The 15,347-nt window shown below is 49.2% G+C and overlaps 7 protein-coding genes across 7 annotated transcripts; 4 read left to right on the forward strand and 3 right to left on the reverse strand.

Moving 5' to 3' along the window:
* Positions 1-1,118: 1,118 nt before the first annotated feature.
* Positions 1,119-2,147, forward strand: J3458_000430 (uncharacterized protein; the record flags this gene model as incomplete). The annotated part of the gene is made up of 1 exon (XM_066116133.1): positions 1,119-2,147. The coding sequence occupies one exon, from the start codon at positions 1,119-1,121 to the stop codon at positions 2,145-2,147; it is 1,029 nt and encodes a 342-aa protein (XP_065978015.1).
* Positions 2,148-2,658: 511 nt separating this feature from the next.
* On the forward strand, positions 2,659-3,834 carry J3458_000431 (uncharacterized protein; the record flags this gene model as incomplete). Its single annotated transcript, XM_007810900.2, has 1 exon — positions 2,659-3,834. The coding sequence occupies one exon, from the start codon at positions 2,659-2,661 to the stop codon at positions 3,832-3,834; it is 1,176 nt and encodes a 391-aa protein (XP_007809091.2).
* A 480-nt stretch (positions 3,835-4,314) lies between these two features.
* MMS2 (E2 ubiquitin-conjugating protein mms2) lies at positions 4,315-5,491 on the reverse strand. Its single transcript, XM_007810899.2, has 3 exons — positions 4,986-5,491; positions 4,597-4,802; positions 4,315-4,533 (listed from the first exon to the last, which is right to left on the reverse strand). Exons 1-3 carry the CDS (start codon positions 5,136-5,138, stop codon positions 4,470-4,472), a joined length of 423 nt encoding a protein of 140 aa, XP_007809090.2. The 5' UTR covers positions 5,139-5,491; the 3' UTR covers positions 4,315-4,469.
* Positions 5,492-5,708: 217 nt separating this feature from the next.
* On the forward strand, positions 5,709-8,013 carry SLP2 (Stomatin). Its single transcript, XM_007810898.2, has 4 exons — positions 5,709-6,224; positions 6,349-7,705; positions 7,755-7,781; positions 7,990-8,013. Exons 1-2 carry the CDS (start codon positions 5,830-5,832, stop codon positions 7,142-7,144), a joined length of 1,191 nt encoding a protein of 396 aa, XP_007809089.1. The 5' UTR covers positions 5,709-5,829; the 3' UTR covers positions 7,145-7,705; positions 7,755-7,781; positions 7,990-8,013.
* Positions 7,762-9,264, reverse strand: J3458_000434 (uncharacterized protein). Its single transcript, XM_007810897.2, has one exon. The coding sequence runs from the start codon at positions 8,866-8,868 to the stop codon at positions 8,089-8,091; it is 780 nt and encodes a 259-aa protein (XP_007809088.2). The 5' UTR covers positions 8,869-9,264; the 3' UTR covers positions 7,762-8,088.
* A 1,210-nt stretch (positions 9,265-10,474) lies between these two features.
* Positions 10,475-11,425, reverse strand: J3458_000435 (uncharacterized protein; the record flags this gene model as incomplete). Its single annotated transcript, XM_007810896.2, has 1 exon — positions 10,475-11,425. The coding sequence occupies one exon, from the start codon at positions 11,423-11,425 to the stop codon at positions 10,475-10,477; it is 951 nt and encodes a 316-aa protein (XP_007809087.2).
* A 2,038-nt stretch (positions 11,426-13,463) lies between these two features.
* J3458_000436 (uncharacterized protein) lies at positions 13,464-14,896 on the forward strand (the record flags this gene model as incomplete). The annotated part of the gene is made up of 4 exons (XM_007810895.1): positions 13,464-13,782; positions 13,849-14,142; positions 14,201-14,526; positions 14,585-14,896. 4 exons carry the CDS (start codon positions 13,464-13,466, stop codon positions 14,894-14,896), a joined length of 1,251 nt encoding a protein of 416 aa, XP_007809086.1.
* Between the last annotated feature and the right edge of the window lie 451 nt (positions 14,897-15,347).

Consider the following 15,347-nt stretch of genomic DNA (forward strand, 5'->3'; position numbering starts at 1 on the left):
GGTTGGCATTTCTGCTTCAACCCCCCTTGCTCTGAGCGCGCAGAATGGATCCCAAAGGGCCTCCTTGGCGTAGAAATGTAGAAACCATCTCCCAGTCAAGTTAGTGTAATAAGCGGCACAACGCCGCCATCTTTACTATCCAGACCAACAAGCCGGGAGGCTTGGACCAATCCATACCGAGCTGGGTGACCCCAGACGAGAGGGCAAGCCAGAGTCGACCCATTACTCCGTACAGCCCGCTGAAAATCTAATGGTTGCAAGCTTGAGTGGGAGGCAAGTTTCGACGGCGCGGTTCGACTGATAAAAAGGCGTGAGCCGTTCCCCAGAGTTCAGATAGATACACGTCAGTATAATAGGTGTAGGTGCGTCGCGCCCATACTGACGTCGTCTAATTATTCCTCTGAATCCTCTCGCACACTGTCGCTCGTCGAAAGTGTACCTCTTTTCCACCATCTATCTCTGTGTTTGTCCGGAGCGAGGTGCACCAAGATCAGCAACATCCCTAGTCGGAGTAATCACCGTCATCTGCTGGCCGACATCCTGGCACGCACGCCTCTCCTCCGGCATCCCCTTGCTCAGCGTCTGCAGTCGTGGATTGCTTCTAATTAGATGGTGGGGAGGCAGGCACATGCATCTTATTTGGCAGTGTCTGACCAGCGAAGCCCAGTCGTGACAGTTCTTGTCTCTTTCTTTGGAGAGTTCATCTCAGTTCCTTTTTTTTTTCCTGTTCAAAAACTGTCAATTGAATGCCTTCCGAGTAAAACGACCTCATGTCCAGAGACCTTATGACCTTCAAGACAGCAATCTTTGTATCTAGTTTCTGAGTTACGCCTCTATCACGCTAAGTGTTATCAGACTCACCAGATTTACCAGTGGACCAGTCTAATCTGCCAAAAAAAAAAAAAAAGAAAGAAAGAAAGAAAGAAAGAAAGAAAGAAACGAAGTTATCGAATGAAGTCGTAACTTGACGAATGCGGTAGCTATTTGAAGGAGAACTCCGAAAGAGACACCCCTCTCGTCCTTTTTCACATGACCTCGTTCACCATCCATCAGTTTGCGTTCGAGATAGCAAGTTTGGGAAGCTGCCTCACAGCTTCCCGCGAGGACGCGGTGGAAAGATGGCTAGGTTTCCGTTTTCTATCACCGGCCGCAAGAAGAAAAGTGTACCGCCTCCCCCATCTGGACCACGCATGAGCAAGGCGCACAAGATTTTGGGCTCTACACCACTGAACATCGATGCTCCAGGTAGCTGGGACGATGTGTCTTCTTTAACGACTAGTGACGGCAGGTCTACAACCACAGGTGCCAGTTATTCCGAGCCGGAGCTGCGAGGCCATGAGTACGAACACCAGGTTGCCATTGCCAAGTCGGATGAGGACTGGGGGGAGGAATCAGACATCATTCCTCGCCCATTGAAACTCGATGCTATGAGTTTTAGAAACCCCACTGAAAGTGTTCAAACAGTTACAACCGGAGCATTGAGAAAGAGCCGATCATCCTCCACGATCCGATCATGGTATGATAAGTCGAAGTTGCCACTATCAATTTCTCAACAAACGTCCTCATCTGCCATTGCGAAGGGGTTGCCGCCTAATTTTCAGCCAGAACTCAACCCAGCCGGCGTGGAGGAAGGATTCAGGTCCAAGAAGAAGCCTGCAAAGTTGGTTTTTTCTCGCACTCGGAAGGGAAGCGATTCAAGATGCAAAGACTCGGCTGCAGAGTCAGGCCTCGATCGCATGTTGCGTTCGCCATCCATCATATCCTCCTTCTCCGTCTTGTCAACAAGGTCTCGTGAGTCACGAAGATTTCGAAAGAAACATATCAAGGAGGATCCTCCCTCTCCAATTCCCGAACCCCCCCGGCCAGTAACCAGTGGCAGCAACCGACTTGGTCCCGGTAATACTCGAGAGCTGCCTTCGCTCTATAGCCACTATGAGCAGATGTCCCTGAGAAACGTCATGAGACAAAAGTCTACTCCTAGCTTAACCATGACTGAAAATGGAGTCTTGACTCTCCAAAACGTGACTGAAGTGCCTTACCACGGTCACGAGGAAGAAGTAGCCGTCCATCAGCGACAAAAACCGGTGTCTCAAAAACCCAAACTGACCATCTTCCCCAAAGGCCGATTTGCATTCATCATCGCCTGAAAGGAGTATCTCAAGCTGCCATACAAAAACGTCGAAGGCATCGAAAAGTCTGGACAGATCCCTGGAGGGCGCTGACTTGCTACAAACCAGTGTGTTGATTCTATCTTCGGATTCTGAAGATGACGATGTCGAACCGCTACCAACAGTCGTCCGACCTTCAGCGCTAGCGCCCTTGAGAAAGCCGTCAAAGTTGGAAGCAAGAGCACCACCGCTCAAAGAATGCCGGCCCAAGATGGTCAGTGACCCGAAACCTAGCGAGGAGCGGCCTAGTCAGTCTACCAAACCAGACAAGAGAACAATCGTTCCAGAATCGAATACATACGTTGCGAGTCCAAAGCCAGAAAACCGTCTTCGGGCTCCTACTGCAATGGTTTCGAGGTCTGGAACTCCTTTCGGAAGCTTCTCTCCCGCAGTCTCTTCCCCCAGAACTTCAGTTATGTCATACTCTTCGGTAAATTCAGGAATGACTTGCCAAGGAAAACCGGGATATGGAATACAGGGAGCCCGTGCCATGACCGTGTTGCCAGCTTGGCGGTCTTCCGGCGCGGAGCTTGAAGAAAAGCAGGATGAAGCTTCAATTACAACCAGCAGAGTGTCCAGGCAACCTACACTCAATCAAGCCTCGCCAACAGATCAACTAACACCACCATTAAGTCCAACGTCCGTTGACTTTTATATTGGCTCTGCGCACTCGTCCACCGAAGGCCCCGGAAGCCACAGTCGACTAATAGCCGTCACCCATCAGGAGGAAGTGCTTCTCTCTGCATTGCGGCACAAGCAGCAGGCCATCCGCAGGGCGTCTATGTCCCAAGTGTCGGAAGAGAGTGAAGATGAAAGTGTCGCAGGTATTCAAGGCCAGCCTGAGAATTGCCATCGTGAGCAGCAGGGTATGGAATCTGACATGTCGAGTGACGATTCACAAACTCTGGCTAAGAAAGGCCGTCGGAAGGAACATCGGCCAAAGGAGTCGCAGACAACCATCACTGGTTCGACATTTGAATTCGGATTCCCAGCTCCACCGTCTTTCAAAAACGACACCAATACACACAATGAGCAGAGTTCCAGACGTCTCAAGTCCTCTGGCGTTCTCCCTCCTGTTCAAATAGAGGGCATAGTCCTTCGCAGCGATTCCATTCCTACAAGCCCTGTCGGTCCTCCTCCATCGCTTGCGTTGCCGAAACTTCCAAAACACGCAAGGAACTCCAAGTCTTTGCCGAGCCGCGACAATGACAGCACTCAAAGTCAACGAGATGTGACTCTATATTTTGATGATTCTGAACCAAGCCCAGATTTGTCAGATATCCAAGGCTGGGAATCGGCAACCCCCCCAACCACAAATGGCGTATCTCCTGATGCCTCGCCAGCTCTGTCTTGGCCTGAACATAAAGGAGGCCAAGAAAGTGGCAAGCAAGTGCTCCCTTCATCTAAATTAGAATCACAGTCGTTCCTGTACTGCGACGGTTTCTCTAGACTAAACGTCAGAACTCAAGTACCCAACCAAGAAAGGAAGGCAACTCTCAGTGAAGACAAAGATATTCCCCGCCCTGACAGCCCTATTTCCCCTGAGGCATTCCCAGCTGTTCCCACGAGAAGAGTAACGTTGGGCAACATGGCGCGCTTAAGCGCAGTTGGGCCTAGTCCTTTCAGAAATGCTGGAGCACCAGGATGGCGGGGAGATGATGATTAACTCAGCCATGACGACTGTAATGATGGATACACACTTACCGATCCGGTATCAACATTTCTTCAATCAAATGTAATTCTTTCACCCCCTTTTCTCTTTTTTTTTCTCTAGGACAACGAGTGCCGAGGCGATGTGCCGGCATGAATCTTGGAGCACATATGTATTAGCCTCGAATATTTGACATCTTCCACCTTATCCAGGTGCAATCTTCTTTGCCCGGCATATGACATGGTATGGTGACGGCGACAATGATAGAAAATATGAATACAGCGACTCAATTTTTCCCCCTTCCTTTGACTTGATCATGATGAAGGATGGAATGTATATTCCCACACCGGTACCGGCCTTGGGAATTCAAGGCCAGAGTAATTGCTATCCAATAACTTTTCTTCTGGAGAAGGCCGTAACCAGCAGGCTGGAAAGAAGTATAAAAACCGGCCAGACATAATACAATCAATCAATTCACGTGAAAGACGACATGTATGAAAAATGAGAAATGCTTGTTCTTTGGCTAGTAATTCGTACGTTTGTAATTTCGATCATGTCCATTGCTTGCCATGTAATTGGTGGGATGCTGCTTATCTACTCCTGCCGTCTAAAATATCCATCAACACTTCACGAAGTTTATCTTGTGTAGCTCATGAGTAGGTCGAGCCCTCGGGGGGCTGAGGAGTTTTTTTATTCATCGGGGCCGCCATATATCTGGGCAGTGTCAGCGAGATCCCTATTTAATAATCCACACCGGCCAGGGCGGGAATATTTTACCTTCTCAACTCGATAAGGACTGTCTCCATGGTGTTTTCTCGTTTCCACTGGGCGAGGCAAGGGAGCTGGTTGGGATCGACCATGCCGTTGCGTGGATTAACACAAGGCAAATTAATCTGGCTAACAAACTGGATAGTAGGAGGTACATCAGGGTACTTGTCGCCACAGTGCATTTTGACGCTGTAGATGCGATTCTCGTGAACAGACTGTTACATGCGGCGAATGATAGTCAGAAAATGGCTCAGTAGCAGCAATTTGCAAGGTGCAAGAATAGAATGACGTGTTTCGTTTGCTTCACCGTTTGCTAGCAATCCCCTTTGTTCTCGGTACGAACGAAGGAGCTTGCATCTTTGCGGCGTATGCGGAATTCGAGCTCGGCAATCACTCACATGAGGAGGCCCCAAAATGGTCCCATTCCAGTTGCTCATGAGCAAATCCTCGCTGTCCTCGAGGCCATAACTACAGGCTTCAGCACCAAGGCCTTTCTCGCCCTTTTCGAGCTCCTCTAGCAAGCGGAAGTTTCGCGGAACCTTGGCGGTCATGTTGGTGAGACAGGAGCGTCGTCCTCCGACGATGCAGGTAGGCTTGAGAGTGAGGTGCCGAGGCGGAGAGTATTGCACAGCGGGCAGGGTATTCTAACAGGTTGACTGCCGGTTTGGACAGATGGAGTATCGGCTTGGATCAGGACCTGAGTCTTCTTAGTCGAGTGTAGTGCAATGTTCTGCGTGGTCTGGTGCCGGTAGATGGACAGAGGGCTGTGAACGCGGGGCGACTTCTAGTTTCAACCTCCTCAATGTTCGTCACAGCCCACCACAGTTTGTCATGGCTCGAGCTCACTGCGCCTTGCGCGTGCTCCTGCCTCCAAGCCGCGGGAATCTTGTAGCCACCACGCCGCTCCTTCCCCGGCCTGTGGCTTAATATTGGCAGCCTCCGCCCCGCGCCTGCTCTGACTAATCCGCAAACCCATCGTGGCCTCGGTTACGTCGGCCCCGTTGATGCCAACCTGGGTACATAGTCAGGACGGGTAAATGTCGGCCCGCGTACCTTCCAGCTCAAAGTGCGTTTCCGGTTACATCGTGGCAAGCTGCCTCGTTTTCTCTAGTCGACGTTCCGACAAACCATAGCCAGAGCCGTCACCGTCCGATTTCGAATTTCTCGACCACGCCAACAGAGCTCGGCTCATGAGCGGCGTCGTCTGCATTGAGCGGCTGTGACGTACGCGAAAAGCCCATCATGCTGAGCCTGTATCTGACAAGAGCTGCTCTCCGGAGCCCATTGCTCTCCCAGCAATCTCGCCTTTTTACCTCATCTACCCGCACCCTCCTCCCGGCCAGCTTCGCCGGACCATTACCTTCATATTTTCAAAAACCCCGACTTCCGGCAAATACAATTGTTCGCTTTGTTCCTCAACAGACGGCATGGATTGTCGAGCGCATGGGTAAATTCAACCGCATCCTTGAACCAGGTTTAGCCGTCTTAATACCGTTTATTGATCGCATTGCCTATGTCAAGAGCCTCAAGGAAGCTGCTATTGAGATTCCTAGCCAGAGTGCTATTACTGCCGACAATGTGACTCTTGAACTCGATGGTGTACTCTATACCCGGGTGTTCGATGCTTATAAAGCCAGGTAAGCTCGTCCTTCACCGCCAGCCGGCCTTGCGCAAGGCAGCGTATGACCAATTGCTGTTCTTTGAGGCTGTCAAACACGGCAAAGAGTAAAGCGCATACTGACATGAGCTTCTCTTTCATAGCTATGGCGTGGAAGATGCGGAATATGCCATCTCCCAACTTGCCCAGACGACTATGCGGTCCGAGATCGGTCAGCTTACTCTTGACCACGTCCTCAAGGAACGTGCAGCCCTCAACACCAACATCACTGCTGCTATCAACGACGCCGCCGAGGCATGGGGTCTTACGTGTTTAAGATACGAAATTCGAGATATCCACGCCCCTGGCCCCGTTGTCGAGGCCATGCACCGACAGGTCACAGCTGAGCGATCCAAGCGAGCGGAAATTCTCGACTCCGAGGGCCAGCGACAGAGTGCCATCAACATTGCCGAGGGTAAGAAGCAGAGTGTCATTCTTGCCTCCGAAGCTTTACGTGCCGAGCGCATCAATGAGGCGGATGGTGAGGCAGAGGCAATCCTCCTTAAGGCTCGCGCCACAGCCGAAGGTATCAATGCCGTCTCCAAGGCCATTCTCGAGGGCCGGGAAGGCGCCAAGGGTGCCATCAGCTTGACTGTGGCTGAGAAGTACGTAGAGGCCTTTGGCAACCTGGCCAAAGAGGGTACTGCTGTTGTGGTCCCTGGCAATGTTGGTGATATTGGTGGCATGATCGCTACTGGGCTGAGCGTGTATGGAAAAGTTGGCGAAGCCCAAGCAAAGTCCATGGCCAAGACTGCCATCGATACCTCTGCTTCAACAGAGCGCGGCGACAAGAAGGAAATCGAACAGCCTAGATCAGAAGAAGAGGCTGCGGCCATAAGAAAGGATGCGTTGAAGGAGAGCATGCTGGATGGCTTCGATCAAACAACTGCCAGAAAATGATTGCACAATTTTCATCGACAGATATAGCCATCTAGCACATCGTTCTTCACGTGCTATTTGCAACAAACATACACACGCTACTCATCCAGGACACTGGAGCCAAAGGCACTTAAAACGGGAACAGAAAATGGTGTATCTCGTCAACTATACTGTAAAGTAAGCGGGGAAACTAAGAAAATGGGTTCTTATGTGGTTTCGACATTTTTGACCGTGCCAGCTGGACACGATTAGGACCAAACCGGGGGTTTTAGAGCCTCACGTCGCAAAACGGAGCGGATGGGTGGCGTATTCACTGTACTCATAGGCGGGAAGTGATGTCCCCTTTTGAAATATACAAACTGTCATATTTGCATGTCGCAGTGCCACGAAGTGTTGACACTGACTGATAAATCCAATAGGTCACTCTTGTCATGGTAAAGACACCACGAGGTCCTACGGCAAACACCATGACCACCGAGCCCAAACGTCTTGTTAAGTCTCAAAAGCTGTTTGATTACCCAGCACGTCCATGCCATTGTATGCAGATACATGGTGGTGCCATTCACGCCGATGTAGACAAGTGTAAATCGTGACTGACCCATAGATCACGAAGAAATCTAATAGTGAGCAGTATTATGGGGAATTATATTAATTACCAGTACATCCGCCTTCCATATGTTTATGCGTCTGTCCATAAATCTTTCACGTGTCTCCTGTCAGTCCTAAATTAACACTGCGGAGGCGTCCTTTCTTACTTTTCTCGTCAACACGTCTTCTGTTGGCCTTACAGTTCCATTGCGCAATTTTTGTTTCCCTGACATTCGTAAAAGGCTAGACACGTAAAGTAATAAACTAACTTTCGACAGGATGAACTTTTTGCTCATGTGGGCTGGACTGTAGTCTCGATTGCTACGAAGCGAGCAAGATATAGAGATATCAGCCCGTTTCTCAGCTGCTCGGTCCATTTATAAGAGAGCAAGGACAGCGACTAGGAGACCCAGCAGGATGCCGGGCCTGTTGATAGCACCAACGCCCGTGGGAGGAGGAGGAGGGCTCTTTTTGTCGTCGGTCGGGGAAGCACCGCTGGCAGTCGTGGTACTGTCACCAGAGCCAGATGTAGGTCCTGAAGCAGAACCGGACCCAGAGTCAGAAGCAGACCCTGAAGCAGATCCTGAAGCAGAGCCAGAGCCAGAGCCGCTGCCACTGTCGGCGGTGTTGGTACTTGGGGAGAGAGAATACGTGTTGGTAGCACCGCTGCCCTGGGTCGTCGTAACTCCGCCGAGGATGTCAGAGGTCGTGGCACCAGAGCCAGAGCCCGAGCCAGACCCAGGTCTTTGAGGCCCGTTGCACTTGGTGGTGCCGACACAGCTAGTTCCGGCAAGGCAGAACACGCCGGTGGTCTGGGAACAGCATTGAGAGCCTTTGGGGACGCAGACCTTGCCACACTGGACACGGCCTGCTTCACAGCCAACAGGTGGACCAGAGCAGGTTTTTCCAAGGGGGCAGCATCCCTCTGGCTCGCAGCGATATCCGACCCTACAGTAGGTGCCCTCTGACTGCGAGCAGCAAGCAGCACCGATGGTGATACAGCTGTTACCGCAAGCAGTACCGACGTCACACGCACCAGAAGCTCGGAGAGAAAGGGCTCTGAGATCACCAATAGGTGAAGTCGTGGATTCGAAGCGAACCATGTCGGCAGCGACGAGCCCAACCAGAGAGAAAAGAACAGCCGAGGCGAGCATCATGTCGGTTGGATACAACAAAAGAAGAGAATCAAATGCGGAAACCAAATGAGGATCAAAATATAGAGAATCTGTGTTTCCGGAACAAAATAATCAACGTCAAGTTGAATGTGCTGGTCAAAGGAGAAGGTGAGCAGCGAACAAAGACCATCCCATCTTATTAAGCCATCGGACCATCGTGGAAGTAGGCTTCTTAGCCACAAGAAAGTGAGCCTCACCCTAAAATTTTTGACATGCCAGGGTCCTGCAATAACTGTCTGCTTGGTCCGTGACTGATTCTCTCGAAGCATTGTGCTCACCAGTGCTGGGGATAGGACACCCTGACCTACAACAAGTCCAATTAGCAAAGCGAAGCTCTTCTCAGCCCAACTGACCTAGCCAGGATCTTGCAGGTTATCTACGCCACAAACCGAGTCTCGAATGGATCAAAGGGCTAAAGGCTTGCTCCACTGCTTTGTCCGGGCAATAATCTGCAAAGATTACATTATGAATGGCCGCCACAAGCTGAGGACCACCCTTGCTCAAGCAATTGGCTGTTAACAGGGAGATATGCAGGAACAAATTGCGGCTGACGTCTGGTCGTGCTCTGTCAAGAAAAGCCTCGAGGAAATGATAGACAGGAGCGTGCCTGAAGTTCAACAGCATCGGGAAGACAATGATAACTGCAAACTGTGCGCCATATTTGTGCAATTCTCTCTCTCTTTTTTCTTCTAAAACCAGTTGATAATATCGGACGATTAGTATTATTCATCTACTGGTATCCGCAAAATGCAGTTTGTGTAAGTGCGTTGCAATTCTAAACCGCGTTTGCCATCTTATGTCTGAGTGGAGATTGTGAGCGGCTGCTGATTCCTAAATTTAGACTCACTGCAAAGATCATCATGGTCTTGACCAGTCAGCAGGTGAAAGTAGAGACAGAGATGTAAGTTCTCTTACTTTGTCTGCCAGGGAATCCAGGCTATCCAAAAGGCCGTGTTTGAGTAAAATTGTATCAGCCTTCGCCTTCAGGAATCAAGGCCTTGTCTGTGTTGACGTAATTCACCCTTCGAGCTTGTGGCTTGGTTTTCGTCAAAACATTTATGCTTAGTCTTGCTGGAAGACCAATTATCACATAGGAAACTCTGATTGCCATGGAATTTCACAAGGCATCGCCTAAATCAGAATGTATAACTCAACATGAGAATGTGCAACACCTCAAGTACCAATGGCTAGGACAGTTAATTTAGCGCAAGGCTTTCTTCCTGAGGCAAGTTGTCTCACCCCATCCGTCGTATTTTTCAGTTTCTTCAGCTCACTTACAAAATGACAATCGCCATCTCAGGATCACAGGGCGCTATATAATCTGCTGTCAACACGTCATCACATGAACAGGCTCATTAGTCCGTTTGATGCTGGACACTTTTGAGTTAATTTTGTATGTGGATCTTTATTGAATTCGTCATACACGTCGGCGTATACACATGCATTTTGTACAATTCATGTCTTGATGCACCGAAAGCGGTTGACGACGTTTGCTTGTATCGGTAGAAGGTTGATCTCTTCACGATCTCGTCAACGCTTGCTGCAAATCGTATGTCTGAAAAAAATAAATACCCGGCGTCCTTTGACATTAGGAAATCTGATGAAACGAGTGAACCACTGTGCCGACTATCTCCTCGCAGGCCAACCTGAGTCCGATCTTCTCGCCATGCTTAAGCTCCAAGCCCAGAATCAGTTCTTTGTGTTCCGCAAGTTTGATCACACTCCCGCGCCAAAACCAAACAAGTCTCCCGTCGGCCCCTTCCAACACTAAGGTAACCCAGGGGTTGTTTTTATTCCAGAGTGGTACCTGGTCATTCTCGTACGCCAGCACAACACGACAAACCCAAAGCGGAGATTGTGACATCTCGGGTTGGTCATGCTGATAGTCAACGAGGGGACGTCTGTTAACTAATGCATGATCTTTGATGATGTCGAACTGGCAAGACAGCTTGGGGAACCTAGCAAGCTGTTGCAACAAGTTGTGGCCGTATGGTGGGTTGCGGCTCATCAGCCTTTCAATGTTGCAGAAATCGAGCTCTGCCAATTGGTGAATACTCTTGATACCACTTCGGAATAATTTCTCCATTTTAACAGAGCCAATACCATCAACTAAAAGCAGTTCTTGGCCAGCCCCTTCCCACACACCAGACTTGATACTCCTCAAAACGTCCAAGACCACATTTACGCCCCTGCCGTCCCGTCTTAGTCCTATAATGTCGGTGAGGCATCGTAGGGTGCGGTCTAGAAGCGCATAGATCCGGCCTCTCTCTTGATAAAGCTCTTTTCTCGCAGCCCCGGATATCTTGTTGGGCCATCCAATGCGGAGAAGGTCTATCTGAACTAAGAGGAAGACCTTGTGCCATGGTTGAGTGATTGCTTCTTTGATGGTATATGGGATCGCCGTGTGATCGTTGATTTCGCGAAAGAGATTTTTTTCGGCTTGTTTTAGGGGAAAGGAGCGAAATTCGCTTGCGAGGCATGACTTATAGAGGACTTCCCGTCGATCCGGAGCTTGTGAGATGCTGCATAGAGCTTTCATAGTGACGGAAGAAAGCTTATATCTTAACTGTACTTCATGAATGCTGGACTCCATGCCTTCGGTACTAGAATGAACTGGTTCTGGAGCCCCGACGGATTGTATACTAGGGCGAGGCTCAGGAGTACGTTTCTTGTGACGATTCATTTGGGCGTGCGTCGATGAACTGGCATAGGTTTCGGCGCCAGGGTTCACAAATGCGCTCTTCGCCTGATGCTGTTCTTTGACACTCCTCTGTGCTGGAGTTTCAATGTGAGGCGCCTGACAGTTTGAGGTATGGTGATAATAATTACTGTTTGATGGCAAGTGACATGGCAGCATTAGCACAAGGCAGGCGCGAACCCCAGGGCAGGAGCGGCCCGCAAGATCAGGCAACAAGGAACAATATCGGTACTCAGTACAATCTAGAGCAGATTGTGTGATAATAATTTAACATGCACCCAGACACCACCATCCTACGATGCCTCTTTCTCGTCAAGTTCGACTTTCCTGGGGAACAACTACTGATTTGATGTCATTGTTGTAGCTGCTAGCGAGGGCTTACGGGATGTTGACTTGAAAGGGTTTATTTGAGCCGTAATTTTTTAGCTGCTACATCTACCCTTCATCTCAACGTTCCGAGGGAGCAAAGATGGAAAGCAATAGCTGTAGTGAGAACTTTCATATTCCGTATCGAGACTCAAGATACTCGAAAATGTTGGCGAACACTTGGCGATAAGCATGTTGCTAGAGGCAAGTAGATGTCAAATTCACAAATTGAAGCCCTACTATCTGCTACAACAGCTTTTCCAAATGCTCTTTGCGATCATACTAGCTTGAAGAAGGAAAGTGAATTGGGAAGTCTTGAATGCGAGGCCGAGAATCCGCTTCTTATTGGAGCAATCTGGACATGTAACTTGCCTAGCAAACCTTATAATACGTTTTCAGAAACCGCTCTGTTCTTCGCTGACTGACGAGTCCCATAATTCGGACCTAATACTGCAGGTGCATCAAAATGAGGTCGAAGTCAACTTGTCTCAATTGACTGTCTCTTCAGTGAAGCTGTCATGCCTAGCGATGCTAGAGAGCGATCTTGCACAATAGGCACCCACAAATAGCTTCTATTGTTCACGGCGCCGCCCTGAAGTTGTATACTGGCTTCAGTTGAGGCGTTTTCGGAAAGCCAGACGCCACGGAATCGGCCCGCGCCTTCAACAAACTTCAGTCTTGTACAATCTAGGCAAATCCTCAGACTACTATAATAAATAGCAGCCGCACTTTCTTTAAACACCCCAGCTAACCGCAGGCTATGCGTGGAGTTAGATCCCAGAGAGGTATCGGGTGGTAGCTGAGAAAAGCTTGTTCTGTACTGTTACGCTCCTGGCGTTGAATGTAATCGGCGTCTCGTCTGCAAATCGTTACATACACCATCTTGTAGCGTATCGTTGCACTCGCATCGCCTAGACTCCTCAACAATACAATTTCAGAGGCGAACAAATGTGATCTGTTGTTGTCCAAGGACGTTTGTTTGCCACTGTGGTGTAACGAGAAGTAACTTTCCGAAGACCGAAAGCGAGAGAGCAAGGTGTACTGTGGTGACTCAGACAGTGATGTCTCGTAGTCTTGTTCTAACTGTTCAGTCGTCGGGTAGCTTTGTAAAGAAGGGAAATAGAAAGAGCCATGCCTGTGGTTAACCTACAAGATGGAACCAAAGCGATGGAACATAACACCTGTGTATGGCAAATGAAAAGCTCGGCTGGTCTAGCAGACCGAGGCATTCAGGTGAAAATTGAGGCTAGGAAAGTCACGGCAAAGGCAACTGTCCAAACTGTTCTTGCTCATTCCGCCGGTTGGCAACAGTTGGCACGAAATATATTAGGCAAGAGCAGGAGGCAGTGACACGGCGTCAAAAAGAAAATCCATCACACACCCATACACCAAGTTCTTTACTCATTCAACTTTGTATATGATTTCAAGGGTCTCGGAACTGTCCTAATACTCTTTATACCTGCCTGTGTTTACTTGGTCCACACTCTTGCGGGAGACTTGTCAGGTCATCATCATGTCTTGCAACTGCTTCATTGTGCCGCCTCACCTACTCAAGGCAATTGCAGATTCGACTCACAATTCAGAGGAGATCCGCAAGTCTGCCCAGAAAGGGCTGGATTTCCATGAGAAGCTAATTGATGCTCGCAAAGAGCGTTTGTCTTCTCTAAGCCAGCCTCGGGGTGCTCGTGGTGAGGTTCTTGCTCTTCGTCCCGCACCTTTTATCCCAGAAACGCTGCTACATCAGCTATCTCTTTCTGAAGATGTTGACGAGGCCGTCCGCGAACGTGCTAAAAGAGACTTGGAGCATTTCCAGTCGCTAATGGCACCCAAAGGTTTAGGGCTTCACTAGAAGTTTCTGCTTCTTGGTTAGAGAATGCTAACTGTGAATGGAATCACAGCCGAACCCCAAGAAGAACCGCAATCCATGGTGAAGCCAAAGAAGGGTCCGAAAGATGCACCATATCGAGCTGTCTACGACGCTGAGCACACGACCAACCCAGAAGAGCTGCCTGGGGAGCTGAAGAGGGCCGAGGGCCAGCCCAAGACAAACGATAAGGCTGTCAATGAAGCTTATGACAATGTCGGTGCCGTTTTGGATTTCTACAGGAAGAAGTTTCAGTGGAAATCGATCGACAACAAGAATTGTGATGTCATCTCGTCAGTTCATTTTGGCGAGAGCTACGAGAATGCCTGTTGGTTGATTCCCCGTCTTCATTGCCCTTCTGCGTATGAACTAATGTGAAATGGCAGTCTGGGACCCGGAACAGATGATGATGGTTTTCGGTGATGGTGGAGAGTTTTTGAGCAACTTCACAAACTGCATCGATGTTATCGGGCATGAGTTGACCCATGCTGTCACAGAGCACACTAGCCCTCTCGACTATGTAGACCAGCCAGGCGCCTTGAATGAACACGTCTCTGACGTCTTTGGCATCATGATCAAACAAAAGAAGGAGGATGAGACTGCTGAAAAGGCCGACTGGTTGATCGGTGAAGGCTGTCTCCTGCCTGATGTTAAAGGATTGGCCCTCCGCAGCATGAAAGCCCCAGGAAGTGCATACGACGATCCCCGATTCGTAAGTGTACTCTATTATATCCTCATTTTTTTTAATATCGCCTAACCATTTTCGAAAGGGAAAGGATCCTCAAGTCGATAATATGAAAGACTACAAAAAGACGTACGAGGACAAAGGAGGAGTTCACATCTTCTCCGGCATTCCGAATAAGGCCTTCTATCTTGCATCCGTTGCTTTTGGAGGTTACTCGTGGGAGAAGGCAGGGCAGATTTGGTGGAAGGCACTGAACAGTGGGAAGATTCCGGCTCGATGCAGCTTTACACAATTTGCCGATGTTACTGTGGATTGTGCTGAAGAAGAATTTGGCAAAGATGCTGCCGAAATTATCCGCAAGGCATGGACTGATGTTGGTGTCACTCGCGATATCTAGGAGAGTGACAACTGGTGCAGTCCGTGGTGAAGTTGAAAAGCATATCTACATTGCTCAGTTGATGTATGCTAGCAAGACTCTTGTTACCTAAGTACCTAAATGCAAGGAAATATCGTTTGTGTATTGAGCCGAGTTCCTTACAAGGTGTGACGGAGGCCCGATCTCTGTAACTTGGCGAGGAGAGGGTGAATCCCGATGTAAGAAACATGGTAGCGTCGCGATTCGCTTTAAAGCTAGTGACGACCGACGCAGGCTCGCAAATATTTTTGTTCATAGTCAACGGAAATGCTACCCTAGGAAAATGATACCTCACAGTAGGGGAGCAAATATACATTGGCAGACCAGATATCTGACTATAACACGCCATACCATAATATACTGTAGAATACTGCTGTATATCAGTTTGTGGTTTCTCAAAGACTAGACTATGAGTTCTGTAAAAGAACACCGA

The sequence above is a fragment of the Metarhizium acridum genome (assembly GCF_019434415.1).
Source record: "Metarhizium acridum strain ARSEF 324 chromosome Unknown scaffold_1, whole genome shotgun sequence".
NCBI lineage: Eukaryota > Fungi > Ascomycota > Sordariomycetes > Hypocreales > Clavicipitaceae > Metarhizium > Metarhizium acridum.